Consider the following 18470-nt stretch of genomic DNA (forward strand, 5'->3'; position numbering starts at 1 on the left):
GACAGGCTGGGGGAGGCGTTAAGCGCTGGTCGGCGCGGCTTAGCTGTGCGAAGCGTGAGGCGCGGGGCGCATTTCTGATACCGGGATGCGGACGAAGGCGCGCGGCCGCAGCCCCAGCATCCCGCCGCGAGAGGGACGCGCGGCCACGGCCGCGGGGCCCCGTCGAGGGTGGCCCCTCTCGCCCCGTCCCGCCTCGCCTCTCTGCCGCCCCCTGGCGGCCGCGGGGAGGGCCCCGTTGGAGGAGTTCGGCGCTCGGTCGGCGCTGCCTGTCTCCGCTCTAGTTTCGGCTGCTCGGGCCTGGCCGTCTTTCGGCGCCGCTCCTCGGCCGCGGCTCGGCGCTCGGCTGCCTGGCCTGGCCGGAGCTCGGAGCGGCGGCGGAGGCGAGCGAGCGAGCTTCGGGGGCCGCTCCCGCCCGCCCGGCCCGGCCCCCCGCCTCAGGTAGGCTCCGGGCCCGCGCCCCGGCCCGGCCTCGGCTGTAGCGAGGCGTCGTGCCGCCGCTCTCCGGGTGGGCTCTCGGGCGCGGCCGTCCCCGCGGCAGGGCCCCGGAAGGCTGCGGCACCGGCCCGCGCGGGGCCGGGGGCCTGGCGGGAGGAGCGGGGCCGCAGTCTTTGTGAGGGAGCTCCGGGCCCGAGGCCAATGGACGGGGCCCTTCCTCGGGCCGAGCTCCCCGTGCCGGCAGCGGCGGGCGGGCGCGGCCCGCGCGAAGGAAGCGCTCGGCTTCCGGGGCGCGGGGCCGGGAGGGGCGGCTCGGGGGAAGCGCGGCGGCGCTGCTGGGCCCCCGGCGGCCGGAGCCGGGATGGAGAGCTGCGTTCCCGGTGCGCGCTGCCCCCGTGTTGCCCCCTCGCGCCTCCCCCGATCCCCGCGCCGGTGCTGGAGCCCTGCGTAGGCTGCGGGTTGGGGCGTCGAGCCGTGGGGGCTGCGTTTTCAGGTCTTCTTCTCAGTGTTTCGCCGTGTGGTGCGGAGCGTTCGCCTTGTAAGTGATGTTGGTGTGAAAGGCCCCGGCGTGTGTCCCCGCCGCTGACCCTGACGCCGCTCTGCTCGTGGGGGAGCGCAGCCCGGTCCTTCACCGGCTATCGAAAAGACTCCTGCTTTTGCCCACAGTGCTCCGTGTTCTCTGAGAGTTTCTCCTTGCGCTGCCCCCGGGAAGCGGGCAACACAATTTCTGCTCTAAAAAAGGCTTGTTCATTCCCAAGGGTCATTAGGGATGGTCGCTGTTTTTTCCTGGTGTATACTTCAATGTTAACCTGCTGTAGCAGATGGATTCGCAGCAGGTTTTTATCGAGGTATGAGTGAGTCCTCGGTGAGTTTAGCTGTGCTCAGGCAGAGCATTCAGTGCCACTCCGCTTCTCCTCCACACCAAACATTTGCAGAGCTCTGTATGGAGCCCACTGCGTTTTTCTGTGCTGCCCTTGTTTACTGCCCCACCCGCTTAGTTCAGTGGCCGTTGCAAATGTCATCTGGCATCTTAGCCGCTGCCACTCCCATCCTCTTTCAGATTGCTGATGGGAATGCTGAAGTGGGACCTGGCCGTGAGCTGTTCCTGATGCACGTTCCCTGCCAGCCTGTTACAGTGCTGCTCAGCTTTGGTTTGGGTTAGTTTTCTGAAAATGGGTTGAGGTGACGTCTGGGCACCTTGTGCTCGCCTGTTGGATTGTGGCAGTGTGGGCATTAATGAGTGTTACACTCTGTTAGCATTTTGGTGTTTATTCTTCTGGTGCTTGGAACACAGAATGTGCTTGGATCCAGATATGTGGACTCGCCTCTTCAGGCATTGCTGCTGGGGAGTTAGGCAGATTGTTTACTTTGCTGACAGCTTCTCCTTAATTTTCTTTCTTTTACCCTTTTGTGAGTCATAGCTGACCCTCTGGATTCTTGGTCACTTGTTTTCTGCTTTTTCATGCAGTAATTTTAACTTTTGTGCAACTGCAATGACCATTTGTGAAGAAGAGGAACAGTAATACAGTTTACTACTACCCCCCTGCCATTGGGTGGGATCTGAGTACTTGCTCCTTTCTTGCATCATATTTTTTTGTGAAATTGTTGGAAAATGACTTTAGTATCTTCTGTACACTGGTTGACAAACAAAACTGAATTTGGAACACTTGAAAAGTCACTGATGTTGTTAATATTCATTGAGACAAATAGCATTAAGGTATTTTTTTTCTTTTTTCTTTTCCTCCAGGTTGTGCTGGTATGGAAAGCTGATAAGGGGCATAGTGCATGTTAATAGTTACCTTTTGTGCTCTTGTGTTAATATCCTGCACTTGCCTAGCAAGGGAAGCCACAGAATCAAAGTGTGAGTGATCAGAGGGCAGAAGAGCTATTGTTTTCAAAAGTAGCAGGGCAGTGAAAGGGGATTAATGCTAGAACTTTTTAAGTTGAAGGTTGTTCAGTTGTATAGCAGTTACTTAGTGAAAGACCTATTGATTGAGTTGCTTAAAACCAGAGGAGACCTGTGTGCCTGGTAAGTTTAATGCTGGCTGCTGGGATCTTTGACGGTACCTGTTGCCCAGGAACTTTGCTTTCTGAGAGCTGTGTGAGGACATACGGGGTGGTGAGATGCTAAGACTGAATGCAGAGAGTCCTCGTATCGTCCGCTTCTGGTAGTGTTGGGGTGGGCTCTTGGGCTGTCCCTGGAGCAACCCTGCCTGCTGCCCATTGCTGGCACTCAGTGCTGATTCACCACCTTGTGCAGCATGGAATTGCTGAGAGCAGTCTCTGCCCCCCTGCTCCTGACACTGCCTTATTTTTTTCTCACCTTCAGAGACAGAGAAGGGGAAAGCTATGCATAAAGACTTCAGCTTCTTGTAGCTAATCTTCGTTTCTGCCTTGTTACCATGTTTGATTATTTCCACATGAACAGGAAAACCGCATGGAGCTGTGTTTTTTGAAAAAATGTTCTCACTTCCAGTTGTTTTTTCTTCCTCGCTTCGTTAAGGTGGACATACCTTGAGCTCCGTCTTGAATGAATGAAATACTTCCCCTTGAATTCACATTTCCTTACTCTGTTATCTGCTTGTGAGTGCTTCTGGGAAGGGGTTGATCTGCGTTATTTTTTGCTCTGTTTCTCTCTGACCCTCATTTCTTACAGTGTGCAACAGTAAGCCAGAGGAACCATGGGCTGAGCATGGAGTTAGGAAACAAGCAGTCTGCTGGATATCATGTCTCCTGTTTGACATCTCTTATGGCTTTGTAAAATTATATATTCTCTTCCTAGCTTGAGGATTGAAGCTAGTATCTTCTCAAGAAGTCCTGAAGTTTATGTGGAAATGGTAATAGTAGAAGTGAAAGTGCTCCATAATAAATACCACAGGGCACTGGAGCCATCCAGCACCAGACACAGCTTATCACTTACTTACCTTTTTTTTTTTTTTTTTTTTTTTTTTCAACTTCCCTTCTCATCTTTACCATCAGTTTGCTGACCTTCAGAAGTTGATATCTGCAACTTTCTCTTCCGCTTCCTGATAGTTTTGCTGTAAATAGCTAGCAATTAAATGTACTTCTCCACACTTAAAAGTTCTCTTAAGAGTATCATACTCATTTAATCCGGACTGGGAAGACAAATTAACATTCTGCTGGCAGTCAGCTCCCTGTTGCTGTCGTACAGTATCTCAAGCTGACAATGTACTGATGTCTTTGTGATTTAATTAAATTTCCTGAGCTGCTTGTAGTTCCAATTTAAAGCACAATTATAATTATTTTTTTTTAATCAAGCAGCACTAATGCTAGTTGTTGTTGTTGTTTTTTTTTCATGATCCTGTTGTGATTTTTGTGGAAGTGCTCAGAGTTGCAGTTGCAGCTTAGAACAGTGTATTTCATGCATCTGCAGAAGATGTGCTTTGGAGTTGCTTTTCAAATCTTTTGGGCCTTGGTCAAAGGAAGACTTCAGAGCACAAACTTGGTTTCTATCCTTCTCCTTACTTTCCTTTCTTCTGACAGTTTAGGGCAGATAGGTTGAGGGCTGGCTTTATGCTCTTTAGTAGCCTGAGGTCAGGAACTTCCCAGTATTTCCAGTGTCTTTGCTTAAGTTGGTGTGTTTTATTTTGTTGCTTATTTTTTAAGGATAATCATTGGCACAGAGGGTAGAAGCAGAAAGCACTCTAGTTCTGCTTCCTTTGCTGTTTTGATTAGCTGTGCTTGAGGAAGTTGTTTGTTGTACCTCTGTGGACTACTGAAGTTGTCTCCATGAAAAACCTTTTCTGTTTTGTTTTTTTAAACCCACAGAGAGGCAAAATCTCTCAGAATGCACCTACAGCTTAAGTAGAGTCAGTACAGGTGGAGTTAAGGGAAGACAAATAGTGGTGTGGAGAGGAAATTTAACTGTGCAGCTGATCAGGTACGATCTCAGTAATCCATATGTTCTGGCTGCTCAGTACTGAGCATGGGACAAGCTTTGGAGGAGCAGGAGACTCTAAGTTTAGATCAGTGGAGCTATTCTGGGTATGAGTCATGTCACCCATTTTTACTGATTTTCTTGTTATTGCATAGTTTGAATTCCATTGCTATGTAGTTCGATTACTTACCAAACTAGGACTCTTTGGCTTCTCTTGTTTATTTAGCTGGGCTGATGCAGCACAGAGAGGGCAAATCAGCTTTGTTTTGTTTTGTTTTGATTTTACATAAGCTTTTTTTATTTTGCTCAATCTTTCAAGTGGAGACATGAGGAGGGTTAGAAGGAACGGCACTGCGCTTGGTATGAATTGAATCGGTGTTTTAGTAAAACTGCTGGTGGACTTGAGGTGGTCTTCCAACCAGGATGTAGGCTCTGGGGTTTCTTACGTGTGTTGTTTTGTGTGATTTAGGAAGATGCTGGCATCATTATCCCCATATTGCAGAGGGGGAAAACCTGAAGGATAAACAAGGCCGTTTGTACCACTTTAACAGCTTTAAAAGCGGTTTGTACCACTTTAACAACTGTTTTCATGGCTGGTCTTATTATCATGTACAAGGGATGGATTGCTGAGTTATCACTGATATTTATTAAATACAGTCAAAATACTCTTGAGAGCGCTGTATTATTCCACACAGCCCAATGGAAGTTGAGCTTTTTTCTAATCCTTTTTTCTTGTTTCTGCCTATATTTGCACATTCAGGTGGATCTTTCTCTTATACTAATCACTGCCAATGCTGCATGAGAACTGCTTAAGAAATAATGTGCTGATATTCTAAGCCTGCAGCCTGAAGCTTAATTTAGAGTAAATGAAATGGCACGCTTTATTGATAGTGACTGGATGCTTCACTTGAGAAGAGACATCTTGAAAATAGAAGCTATGGGCTTACACAGTAGATATGGGCATGGCTGGAGTGTGGGGCTGTCCACAGTATAAATGGTCTGAGTCTGCTTATGCTTTTGCAGGTTGGTCGTATGCTTTGTCATTCACAAAAGTTGTAGCTTTGTTTGCTTTTCCCCCAAAACATGTGTTTTTGTACTGCAATGTACAATGCTGGCACTGGCCCATACCTTACAGAGATCGCATCACCTTGATAACCAATGCATTCAGAAAGTCTTTACACCTGACCAAAGGTCTTTGAGTCATCTTTTGGATGGAACTCCTATTATAAACAGCATTTTCTGATCGCCAGCTGTGCTCTCAGATTCTCGACAAAGTTGTTAATGCCAAAGCAGTGTGTATATTGAAAATGGGACCGAGATCTCTGTAAAGTGCTGAGGCATCTAATTGGAGCACTGTACTGCTGCATAATGCATAAAATATCCTGACGTTCTTTCTGTAAGGCTATTTGCATGCGCTTTTTAAATTCCATTTCTGTCCTCACCTATTTGTTGGCAGTTTCTTGGGGTCCTGTGCCACCCCGAAACGTTACCAGTTTGCTGCTTTGCCATGGTTTCCTAGCAGTTCAGCTTCTGTAAAGTCGCAGTGGGGCTCACGCTGATCCGAGTCTGGGAATTCTTGAGGCTTCTTCAAGTGCAGCTGGCGCAGAGAAAGTCAGAAGACTTGGGGCTGGGCTGTGTATTGCTCTTTCCAAAATTGTAAACAGCCCAGCATGCTGTCCTGAAATGCCCTGGAGGGAGAAAACTGTTAAGGAAACAAAGCTGCCAATTGTAGAAAAATTTGAGTTTCCATTTTCAGAATTTGTCTGGTGCCTTGGACCACAACCAGGCCATCACCTCATCTTCTAGATGATGCACACCACTTTGGGTCATCCTGATTTAAAACCAAAACAAGAAAACAGAAAAATACTGGTTGCGGAGCAGTTCCTTGTTCTGGTGGTCAGCCATTCGTCAGCTGCGGTAGCCCAGGTGTCTGTAATAGCAGCAGCTGGTACTGCATTGCTCCACCTCTGGCCTGGGCAGCTTTGGTGCAGTATGCTGTGAACTTCCTTTGCACTGAGAGGGAGCAGTATTTTTAAGCTCTCTGAGCTCCATTGTTAGTCAAACCCCCCAAGAGATTATCCACTAACTAAGTTAATCTTCCTACTAAAGGTAGCAGAAGAAATACACCTATCTGCGCTGCGTCTCTTTTCTATGCTTCAAGGCTATGAGTCTTTTTTCCTTGCCCATCTTGCAGAGCCAGGTGGTGGAGAGCAGTTCCTGCATTTAGACTCATTCAGGTAAGGGATTAAAACTTCTGAAGCACAAGTAAAGCTTGGCCACAAAGTAGTTGGTGACTCTGGTGTAGCAGCTCCGCTCCGGGAGCTGTTCTCAGCGCTCTCCAAAGAGATCCCAACGTCTCCATGTGTTGAGCAGGCTAACAGGGTAGTCCTTAAGATTTAAGTCTCTGGGTTTATTTTGTTTTCTTTTCAAATGACTTCAAGAGGTTGAGTCAGTTCACAGTGTCTGAAAAATGAGGGACAGTCCCTGCAGGAGAAACATCAAGTGTGAACACGTTCACATATGAAGCGTTTGTGGTATCCAAATTAGTTCAAGAAATTAGTACACGTCTGCAAAGATGTAGATAAGCTGTTTTAAGGTAGGTACTTGCTGTTATTCTGTGAAGGTGACTTACCTTAGCCTTTAAGTAAGGTGAATACAAGGTGTTCACAAAATGCAGTTGGAGCTGTTATCTGTTTATTTTACAATATGTAAACTTGCTCACGGCATGAATAAACATCAAGGTGTTTGATAAACATCTTGATTTCCTTGTTGCTATTGTACTTCATGTAATATTATTCTTTCTACTAGAATTGAAATGTTCTGAAGTTGCCAGAGCTTGTTCTTTTTTATGAGTAATTGGGCTCTCCTGCTTGTAAATTATTGGATTTCTTCAGTTGCTGAGGTTGTTTGTTCTTCACACCTGTCAGAAGGCTGCTCTGAAACTTGAGGTTTGAGGTCTCTTCAGACTTCAGCTTATTTCAGCTGCAAGTCTGGTCTTCCATTTGTGTTTGGCTTATACATTTATTCTTGGATTGATGTGTACTTAACACCTTAAAAAACACCTTAAAAGAACCTATAAAGACTATTTGGCTGCTGCTTTCTCAGATTCCCTGGATGAAACTACGCTTACAGTTTGCTTCCGTAAAATGGGCTTGATTTTTGCCTGTCCTAATTTGCCATGCTTCTTTCACTCTGATCCTGGTCACTTTTGAATGGGTAACTGGTGTTTGCAGAATACAGGTGTGGATTTATTAGCTTAGTGGGGAAAAAAAAAAAGAAGCCTTTGGTTAGCAGTTCTGGTGTTACATGGCAGTTTTGGCTGTACCTACTCTAGTTAGCCTTGTTTTGGATCTGGCCTCTTTTAATTTGTGCAGTTGCTTTTATGAACTCTTGCAGCATGACAGCTTTAGTCTTTCTGTTACTTTTCAGTAAGGCTTTTATTTTGTAGATAACTCCTATCTAAGGTTTGGCTGACTTTCACAGATTCTCAAAAGAGGGTTTACTTTATACTGAGCAGTTTAGCTTCTCTATTAAAACAGAAGATCCACATGTTGTTCATATTAAGCATCAGGGAATTTCCAGCTAACTTGAATTTCTCTGCTCTGAATTTATGTTCTAGCAAGGCTGATGCAGTTGTTCATCACTTTCAATGCACTTTGGTGAACTTTTACAAATAAAAGCTGGTCTGCTTTATCGGAACTTATTTCCTGGCTTATCTCTTGAGCTCCTCCCTGTAAGCAGCAGCTGTCTTCAATCATTTGCTCAGGAGGCTTTTTGTTTTTAGGGAGGAAGGGAAGGCTTGCTGATGACTGCTTTGAATTCTGTCACATAAAAATCCATCTCTTGTGTACGTGAATCTTTTTTTCCCGTGTGTGATGTATGGTGGGTTCAAGGTTTTTGGTTTTTTTTTTATGTTACCACGTTCTTCACAGTAGCACATGGGTGGTTTTGTTCAATGTGCCATGAAGCAGGGAGGACTCATCTTTTGATCTTTACATTGTAAAGAGATGACAGAGTAGTATATGCACTCTGCTGGGATCAAAAGGTAGTAGCATTGCAGCAGTGTTCCTTGTTCTGTCTTCTACAAAAATTTTAATTGGAGAGCTTTTGATAACAAACCCCTATGTGTGAGACCATTCAAAGTCTGTGTAACATGGTTGCTATTAGGGTTGCTATGTTTGCTTCTGTCAAAGAACTTTTTTTTTCTAAAAAAAACAAATACCCAGATATTATTAATGCTTTTCCTTGGTAGCTTGAAGTGTACAAAAAGCATTAATCTTTGCCATTTGGTATTACTTGGGTGAACTGTTTTTCTAAGAACAGAGTAGAAAGATGATTTGCAGACGGAATGAGTCATCTCAATGGAATTGGCCACTATACCACCACAGCCTTCGCTGAAAGGCTTTGGTCTGATAAGTGCTTGTTTTCATACATTGTAAACTGTTGGGATGGAATTGGAAATAATTAGGACTTGAGGTGTGCCAGTTGTCTGACCTTTGCAGCGCTGCAGGTTGCTGTTATTGAAATCTGGTGATTCCCCAGAGACTCCTCTCGTGTTGTCAATTTTTTAATGTTCTTCCTCTTGCTATCTCAGTCTTCCCAGATAAGAGGTATCTCTTTAAGGTTCGAAGACTGTCAGCTTATAAATATTCTTTCTTTATTATGTACAGCAAGAGATGTTGGGAAGGATGAGAGTTTTCAAGTCCGCTATTTTAGTTCTCTTTAGATGTGGTATATCTAGGACGTCTGTATATGGAAGGGGCTGGATGCTTTCAAAAACCTTTTTAAGTAATCTTTTGTTGCAAAACTGTCGAATTTGGGTCTCGATAATGGAAGAAGGTAGCAAAAGCTGGGGGAGGGAGATTTTCCTCTTAAATCTAGTGTAATGGGATTTAAAGTTCTTTTTTCATCCAGCTAAAAACTGCCTTTCTTATTGTTCTCTTTCTAGGTTTCCATGAAGATAAAAGGTTGAAAAATGTGGATAGCCTGTTGGTAGCTTGGTGCTGGTTGTCATCTGGAAGGCTCCTGCTGGTATCTTCTCCCTGTAGTTGGTATCACAAAGGCTGCTGAGAGTCATGAAGGTTGTACCGGAGAAGAATGCGGTCCGCATCCTGTGGGGTAGGGAACGAGGTACCCAGGCACTGGGAGCTCAGCGGCTCCTGCAGGAGTTGGTGGAGGATAAAACTCGATGGATGAAATGGGAGGGCAAGGTAAGGTGGTGGAAGAGGTGTGCAGGTTGATTTTGGAGTGGGGGATGGGAGGCAGGGATTTGAAATAAATTCTCGCAATTGTATATTTGATGTGTTACGTTTGATATGCTCTCTGGCTGTGTTCAGTTCCTGCAGAGGTGTGATAATAGATATGTTCCTGCAGCAGGTTCCCCTTACTGTCTGTGTGGCTTACAGTTCAAGTATGATCATATGACACTTGCAACACTTCCTGCTTTGTTGGCTTTTTCAGAAAGTTGAGTTACCAGACAGTCCACGCTCCACCTTCTTGCTGGCGTTTAGTCCAGACAGGTAATTAACTCCTAGTTCATTCCCTGTTTTAGCAGTCTCCTTGCACTTACAGAAGTGAAGGAGGTTTGTGCCTTTTGAGTTGTTCAAGCCTGAACAGCCAAGAAAACTTCTGGTTCCTGACGTGCATGGATGGAACTCGCACACCTTCTTAATCTCACAGCTTTGGGTGTAGCTGGTATTTAATTTCTGAGGTGTCTAAGAGATCTGTAGTTTTAAGGAAAAGGGATTTGTACGGCTGCCATGAGATCTCATAAAAAAACTTGAGGGAGTAAAGGGTGCTTCATCACATCATGCCAAGTTTTGAGGCACATCCACTGGGATATTGAGGATGAGAGAACAGAGCAGAATGATGCCTATGTTGGAAACAGAAATGGAGGTGGGATCTCTCAGTGTCACTTGACTCTGGTTGAGCTGGTGTGGAAAACTGGAAATGTTTATTTGCCCCAAACTGTCACTCAAAACAGTTCCTTCTGAGTTGTATGTTGACTCTGACTTTAAAAGTCAAGTTTGTGCTTGCAGATCTGATGAGCTTGTTTGCATGAACCCCAAAATCTGGCCACAAGAACCTCCATTGCCTTTGGTACAGTAGCCTCTTACTCTTTGAATGTGGGGCTCTCTGCGGGACTGCTGCTGGGTTAGATGTGGAAAGACCCTGTTGAATTGAAGCTAACCACAGTTTGGTCTTGCTGTATTCTTTTCATGTTGATGTTTATCCTGCCTTCTGCATTCCCAGGACCCTAATGGCTTCCACGCATGTGAACCACAACATCTACATCACAGAGGTGAAAACGGGCAAGTGTGTTCATTCCTTGGTTGGACATCGCCGCACTCCCTGGTGTGTGACCTTTCATCCCACCATCCCAGGCCTCATTGCTTCAGGATGCCTAGATGGGGAGGTTAGAATTTGGGATCTACATGTAAGTCTTTCCTGAAACTCATACACTTTTCGTACTTGGTGGGTGGTTGACCTTTTTAGTCTGAAATTGTATCCCAGATGTTGCCTGGTGAGAAACCTGTTTGGAAGTTTTACGTAGAACAGATTGTAGCCATCCTCCTTTGTCTAGAGAGATGATGACAGGTTCTTTGTTCAGTCAGGCCAACTAGGTTGTTCTTCTTAGCCTTGCACATATGTTTGGTACAAGTGGTAGTTCTAGAGAACTTTGTGCCAGGTGCCTGTTCAGCTTATGTGAAAGATTTGATATCTTTCATTCCACTGGGCATATTTGGACTTTTCATTAGAGAAGCTCCTGCCCTGCCTATTCTACTTTGCTGAATGATCTTTTCAGAGACAAAACCTGTGTATTCACCTGGTTGTTCCGAAAGACAGCTTGTATGGGCTGCTTGAGACATGCCTGCCCAGTTGTAAAAATACTTTTGTGGTCATTGCTGTAGACAGTGCTGCGGTCATGACATGGACTCGTATTAGAGCGGCTGTTGCTGTTGAAAATGTGTCACTTCATGCTGTAGGCAGTTTTGGAGAGGGCACGTACATGGAAACCCACTGATCTCAAACTGCACAATAAACTGCTTGTGATTCTTGACTCCTTACCCAGGGTGGAAGTGAAAGCTGGTTCACAGATAGCAACAATGCCATTGCATCGCTCGCTTTTCATCCTACGGCTCAACTCTTGCTGATTGCAACAGCCAATGAGATACATTTCTGGGACTGGAGCCGTCGAGAGCCTTTTGCAGTGGTGAAGACAGCCAGCGAAATGGAGCGGGTCCGGTGAGTTCTTTTTCCCAGGGGCAGTGAATGCTTATCTAGAGAAAATGGTCTGGCTTGGGGGCTGAGGGTTATTCCTATGGGACACTGCATCCTTCACACAGAGAGAGTGGGGAGAAGCATTATCTGCAACTCTTTCATCTAACTAGTAGAATGAGTTCTGTGGGTAGGAGGCAAAGCAATTGGAAATAGTGTGTCAGTTTGGCTGTTCTTATTTATAGTCCTATAAATGTCTTTGGATCGACTCTGTTTTTGTTTGTAAACTTGGTTATTAAACTTGTCAGCATTAAGGATGGGAGAACCCAGAAGTTGCTGGAAGAGTGCTCAACTACCATGCAAGTGCAATTACAGAGAAAACTGTTGCTGGAAACTTGATGCCATCCTTTGAGCAGTTTAAGATGAAGAGACATTCAAGAGGAGTTAATCTTTCCCTTTGTACTGAATTCCAAATTGTATTAGTTATGTACATTTTCTCTAAAACTTCTTGGCTGTTCCAACTGATGCAGAAGTGCTTGCTTCCAGCTTTTAACTCCTCTGTAGCGTTGCTGTGGACTAAAAAATAACTGCAGTCTTAAGGTACAAAATGTATGTTCTTAATGCGTAAGCTTTTTGATGCCTTCAGAAACTAAGGTAGTAACATAGTAACATTCTCAATGCATGTATTTCATGTAGGATTTTCTTTTGTGCAGTGTCCAACTTCCTATGTCAATGTGGAATGTGAACTGATGATTGATACTGTCTTTGCTCTTGTTTTAGGCTAGTACGGTTTGATCCCTTGGGACACTACTTGCTCACAGCAATTGTTAACCCTTCCAACCAGCAGGTAAGGGTAATGTCAGCACCCGCACTGGCTGACTCTTTAAAAGATGCTCTATGTGTATTAACCCTACTTTGCTCCTAATCAGCCTTGTGCTATTCCAAAAACCTGAAGACTTTCCAGGCTGAGTTCTGTCCCAACTTAATTGGTCGTAGGAATGTTTTCACGTAATGTGCGGGGCTATTAAAGAACTCTGAAGTGTGTTTGTTTTGCCGCCGCTGTCATTAGTGGTGGGACAGATTTCTTCATCCGCCTGGTCTTTCAGTTGTTTTGTGACATTCTCCTGGATTTGAAGCTCTGTAAGGTATGATTAGCAGTGCTCCTCACTGCTGCTTACTCTCGCGTGCTGCTGATTCTGTTGGTATAAACTGTGTGTTGTTCTAGCTCACTCAGCTGCAGGAAGAGCTCGTCTGGATCCCAGAAATGAGCTCCTTTGAAGTCTAGCGTTGACTTGCAGGAAGCCAGACTCTTTTTTCATCTCTAGGAAGAGGCTTTATCACATCTTTTTATTTGTCTGGGATAGTAGTGGGCTTTCTTGTGTTTATCTGGAAGTGTAGGATTTTTGCTGTGAGGAAGCTGAGCTTTGTTTCCTTCTGCAGAGTGACGAGGAAGTGGAAATCTCCGTGGACAGCACAGAGATGCCGCATTATCGCCAGCGCGCTATCCTTCCCTCTCAACCTGTGAGGCGCACACCTCTCCTCCACAACTTCCTGCATATGTTGTCCTCCCGCTCCTCTGGCATACAGGTGGGAGAGCAAAACAGTGTTCAAGACTCTGCTACCCCATCCCCTCCACCGCCTCCACCACCACCACCTCCGCCTCCAGCCAGTGAGAACACAAGGGCATCTGTTTATAACAGGCTCCGGGAGCGTGTCAGCTACCCCACAGCAGAGTGCTGTCAGCACTTGGGGATGTTGTGCCTTTGCAGCCGATGCTCTAGTGCAAGACTTCCGTCTTCTCTGTTCCCACACCAGGAAAACGCACCCTCCACGTCTTCTGGGGCCACTGGCACGTCCTTCTCCTCTGTGCAGACAGAGCCTTACCAGCCCCCAGAGCAGGCATCTGTAGCACAGGAGGAGCAGGGGATACTTAACAGGCCCTCTGCTTTCAGCACAGTTCAGAGCAGCGCTGCTGGCAACACCCTGCGCAACCTTAGCCTGGGCCCCACGCGGCGGTCCCTGAGCGGGCCCTTGGCAGGCCACCAGTCCCGCTACCAGCAGTCTGCAAGAGAGATGGCTTCAGGCTTGGGCGGGTCTGACTGGTCCAGGACAGTGCTGAACATGAGCTCCAGGTCAGAGCTGGAAGCCATGCCTCCCCCTAGGACCAGTGCCTCCTCTGTGAGCTTGCTGTCGGTGCTGCGGCAGCAGGAGGGAGGTTCCCAGGCATCAGTCTATACCTCTGCAACAGAAGGGAGAGGCTTCCTAGCCCCAGGGGCTGAGGCGGACAGTGGTAGTGGCACTGGCCCGAGCAATCCGGCCAGCATCCGTAATGAGCTCCAGTGTGATTTGAGGCGATTCTTCCTGGAATATGACCGACTTCAGGAGTTAGATCAGGGAATTGCTGGGGAGCCCAGCCAGTCGCAACAGGCTCAAGAAATGCTCAACAACAACATTGAGCCTGATCGGCCTGGTCCCTCCCATCAGCAGGCTCCACACAGCAGTGAAAACAATTCCAATTTATCCCGGGGTCACCTGAACCGCTGTCGCGCTTGTCATAACCTGCTGACCTTTAACAATGACACGCTGCGCTGGGAAAGAAGCACGCCTAGCTACACACCAGGGCAGGTCCAAAGCACATTTGAGGGTGTGCCTCCAAATACCAGCCAGGTGCAGCCTGCAGAGAGAACCGAGGGCAGAGCTCCTGCCTCTAGCAGGCTGCAGCTGGGCAGCTCTTCCACCCCGCAGGAGGAGAGGACCGTGGGAGTGGTCTTTAACCAGGAGACGGGGCACTGGGAGAGAGTTTACAGCCAGTCGGCTTCAAGCAGACCTGGGAATGTATCACAGGAGGCCTTAAACCAGGAAATGCCTGAGGAAAGCTCAGAGGAGGATTCACTCAGGAGGTAAGATATATGCCCAGCCTTCCTCCTCCATTTTTTCTCAAACCTTTCCCATCTGGTCTGAATTTTTCAGTACTTTCAGAATTTAAAACCTTTTCTTATGTGTTTATGTGCTGTTTGTGTAGATGAAAACACTGAGACATTGCATTGATGTCTTTTATAGCTGCTGTTGTCACTCTGTTTATAGGGTTCTGAAGGTCGTAAGGACAGGGAACTTGCCTATTAATGGGGAAGGAGGATCATGGCACATACAGGCAAAAGGACATGCTTTTGTAGAAGAACTCTGGGATGAACTGTGCTCCTGATGTTTCCCAGATGTTGCAGAGAGGAACACAGGATATACTGCTGTCTTTAGTATGTCATACCATGTGCATGCTGTGCATGGAGAATTTACCCAGGTTATGCATGGGAGATCAAGCAGGAGTTGAGAGCTGCTTTTCTGAGTCACAGAACCATAGAATTGTTTGAGTTGGAAGGGACTCTTAAAGGCCACCTAGTCCAACTTCTCTGTAATGTACAGGGACACTCACAGCTAGGTAAGTTTGCTCAGAGCCCAGTCCAGCCTGACCGTGAATGTCTTCAGGGATGGCACATCCACCATCTCTCTGGGAAACCTGCTCCAGTGCCTCGCTACCCTGATTATAAAGAACTTCTTCCTCGTATCCAATCTAGATCTCCCATTCATTATATTGAAACTAATTCCCCATGACTTGTCACAACAGACCCTGCTAAAGAGTCTGTCCCCTTCTTTCTTTTAGCCCACCCTTTAGGTACTGAAGGGCTGCTATCAGGTCTCCCTGAGCCTTCTCCAGGCTGAACAGCTCCAGCTCTTTCAGCCTGTCCTATGTAGGGGAGGTGTTCCATCCCTTGGATCATTTCTGTAGCCCTGCTCTGGATGTGCTCCAACAAGGCCACATCTCTCCTGTTCTGAGACTCCACACCTGGATTGCAGTATTCCAGGTGAGCTCGCACCAGTGCAGGGCAGAGGGGCAGGATCACCTCCCTCAGCCTGCTGGAGATGCTGCTTTTGATTCAAACCAGAATATGGTTGGTTTGGGGGGCTGTGAGGGCACGTTGCTGACTCACGTCCTAACTTGCCATCCAGCAGTACTCCAAGTCCTTTTCAGTGGGGCTGAGCGTTCTGTTTTGTTGAGAGTTGGTGAGTTGGAAGGATTAACAATCATTTACTTGGGTGTTGCCATGTAGAGTGAGAAAAGGTAAAGCTCCATATCAGATGGCTGGGCATATACCTTAGTTGTGAGTGTTTGATCAAACCCATGTGCTTTGCTTGCCTTTGATACAGAAGTAAGTTTTGAAAGTGGCTTCTCTTCACCTGAATCTGGTGAGAGCTGCTTGGGAAGCTGCTGATCATTGGAAATTGTGGGGCCTGCTGTATTCATTTTTAGCTAGGTCATTCTGTTTTGGAAGGATTTTTAAGACTTCAGATGTGTTAGAGGAAATGGAGCAAGCCAAATCAGGTTTCCTCTCCACTGGCTTGTAGCAGTGATTTAGCTACATAGGCATTCTTTGCATAGGGTTTCCCCACTGCTCTCAATTTGTCATCCTCTTGGTCAAGTGATTTATGCATTTGCCAGAGGAAAGGTCCAGTGCTGGTGTTTCTCATAAATGCATGCTGTGTGCTTTAGGAAAGTAAAGTTTCCAGGCTTGGAGCAAATGGTACTGACTGATGAAGCTTTGTACACAAGAGTGCCTGAGGAAAGGGAATTCTTCTTCCTGCAGATAAGCTGATTATACGCGGGCTGGAACAGTGGCTGCCTTTCTTGTTTCTGTGTTTGCATAGCAAGTGAGATGTGGTGGTCATGAAGTTATTCATCTGCTTCTAAATCCTTGCCCCAGTGTTTTCTTATTGCCTGCCATGAGAGTGTCAAGCTGATTACATGGTAACTACTACTTTCTTGGGCTGAGGCTTACCTGATGCTAGTTTATGTCAGGTGTCCTCTAGACCCATATAAAAGAGCTGAGTGGTGGAAAGGAACTGGCAAATTTACATTTGAGATGGCATTCGAGTAAGTTTTACATCATCTTTCTTTTGAAATAGCTGCATGTGCTCTTATCTCCACTCCACCATGTTGCTTGTTCTCTGGACTAACTAACTGCAGTGTCAAATAAAGAGAGCAAATGCAGTGATCAGGCTATTGGTTCTTATTTGGACGGTGAGGTCCAAATAGTGGAATCTATAGGTCCGCTCCTCCAGCTGGTTCTGTAGGAGTTACCATTTCTTTAAAAGTGTCCTGGGGCATACAGCTCAGTCTACCCCACCATGCAGGAGATGAACTGATTGTGACTTTAGAGCTAGAATCCTGTAACTGGATCTCTGGGTGACATTGCAGGTGCTGGTTGCTGCTGTCTGCTCCATGATTCTAGCATCTGTACACGGTCAGTTGCTTACCTGATTGCCTCTGAGAACAGATGCTTTTTGCTAGGTTGGGTGAATTTGAGGCATGTAGCTCAATGAGTAGGCTTAATTCCTGAGGAATTCCTATAATATGAAGCCTTTAGTGAAACTCTTTTGTCAGAGATTGCTGGCAGATTTTTAGGAATTCTTATTTTTTTTCAGTCTCCTGCTTCTGTCAGACTTTCCTTAAGAACAGGCATGGCAGGAGTTTCTTCACTTCTAACTGAAGTGTAGGTGGCTGTAATATAGTGAGGTAAGGAGCCTGGAAGCAGTGAGCAGTCTGATGGTAGTGGAATTGCTCAGGGCAATTTTCTTGAAGCAAAGCTTTATTTGCTTTCCTGTTAAACATACTGGTTGGACCTGCGGAGAGCTTTATGAAATCTTTGCCCTTAAAAGGAACATTGTATGTGGAATAGCTGTATCCTGCAGCTGTAATTTTTTACCCTCCTGAAACCAACTGTTACATTTTTCCTCATGGAGCAATAACAAGTCAGCAGGCATCTTCTTAACCACATTTTAACATCCTTAGGTCCAGCTGCAGAGCCTCTCAGACATGGATTGTGCTCTCACGATGGGCAGTTCTGGAACCACTTCTATATAGCCTATATATATATATCCATATATGTACACCTTTTACATATATGTATCCAAAAGGTGTATTAATTTTTGCAGCTCCAGAAGTCTGCAAAAATGGTGACTGAGGTTCATGAAATGTAAGCTATGTAATGCTGAAAGTGATAGGGAGATAGAGGAGGGGAGGTAAGTCTTAAAGCCTGAGAGAGCAAGTGGTGATTGAATTACATACTTATAATCAAGGTAGTTTTGTACCTGTGAACCTGAGGTTAGGTTTTAGCATTAGAGACCTTCATCTGTTTGCTCTTAACCTGAACCTTATGTTCTTCTTTGTTTCTCCATTAGATGTCCTCATTGGACAGTTGAGCACTTCATTCAAAGACAAGCTGAAAATTGCATCTGGAAACTGTGTGTACTTTCCCATTCCTTATGCAAAGGCAGGATCCATTTCCTGACATGGTTTCCTTGACTTAAAAGTAGCTTGCCGAGATGACATTGCCATAGAGGGTCAATTAAGTTAATTTGTTGTTTAATAAAAGATATTCCTCTTTGAATTGTGTTGTTGCAGCTATGCCAGCTGGTTATGGAAACAATTCTGCTCTTTCTGATGATGCTGGATTAATTATCTTGGGCTAATTGTGAAAGCACTAATAAGTATGTAATGAAGCTATTCCTGACTAACAGCTCTGGCATCTCTAATAGGAGAAATGTGTCACTGAGAGCCTCAGCAGTGTTGCAGCCTTGTCATTTTCAACTTGGCCTGAAAGCAGTACAGGTATTGAGGAGCTTGAAGCTGTGTTAGTGGTGTATGAATTTGGGAAGGGTCATGGTCTAGTTAAGCACAAGCTGATGGGGTTGAGGTCCAGCTTTTCTGAGGTTCTCCAAGCTGTTCTTGTTAATTCAAATGTAGGTTTTGGTTTTTTTCCCCCTTTGTGGATTGATAGTTGCCTCACTTCTAACATCAAAGTGAAAAGTGAAAAGAAATCCTTGAAATTGGTGTGTGAAATGTGCTGCATGAAATTGGCAATAGAAG

General features: G+C 45.9%; 1 protein-coding gene across 3 annotated transcripts in view; it reads left to right on the forward strand.

The window, feature by feature from the left end:
• Positions 1-407: 407 nt before the first annotated feature.
• Positions 408-18470, forward strand: part of AMBRA1 (autophagy and beclin 1 regulator 1) — a 125271-nt gene continuing 107208 nt past the window's right edge. For 2 of the 3 annotated variants that reach the window (XM_042813721.1, XM_042813723.1), the window contains exons 1-7: positions 408-438; positions 9282-9543; positions 9794-9852; positions 10586-10769; positions 11406-11578; positions 12332-12398; positions 12992-14451. In XM_042813721.1, coding sequence (XP_042669655.1) covers positions 9409-9543; positions 9794-9852; positions 10586-10769; positions 11406-11578; positions 12332-12398; positions 12992-14451 — 2078 coding nt within the window. In that variant the 5' untranslated portion in view covers positions 408-438; positions 9282-9408. The remainder of the gene's footprint in view (positions 439-9281; positions 9544-9793; positions 9853-10585; positions 10770-11405; positions 11579-12331; positions 12399-12991; positions 14452-18470) is intronic. The other variant, XM_042813724.1, reaches the window with a different exon arrangement.

The sequence above is a fragment of the Centrocercus urophasianus genome, unplaced genomic scaffold (genome assembly GCF_019232065.1).
Source record: "Centrocercus urophasianus isolate 14NV4802_14NV808 unplaced genomic scaffold, USGS_Curo_1.0 seq_14, whole genome shotgun sequence".
Lineage (NCBI taxonomy): Eukaryota > Metazoa > Chordata > Aves > Galliformes > Phasianidae > Centrocercus > Centrocercus urophasianus.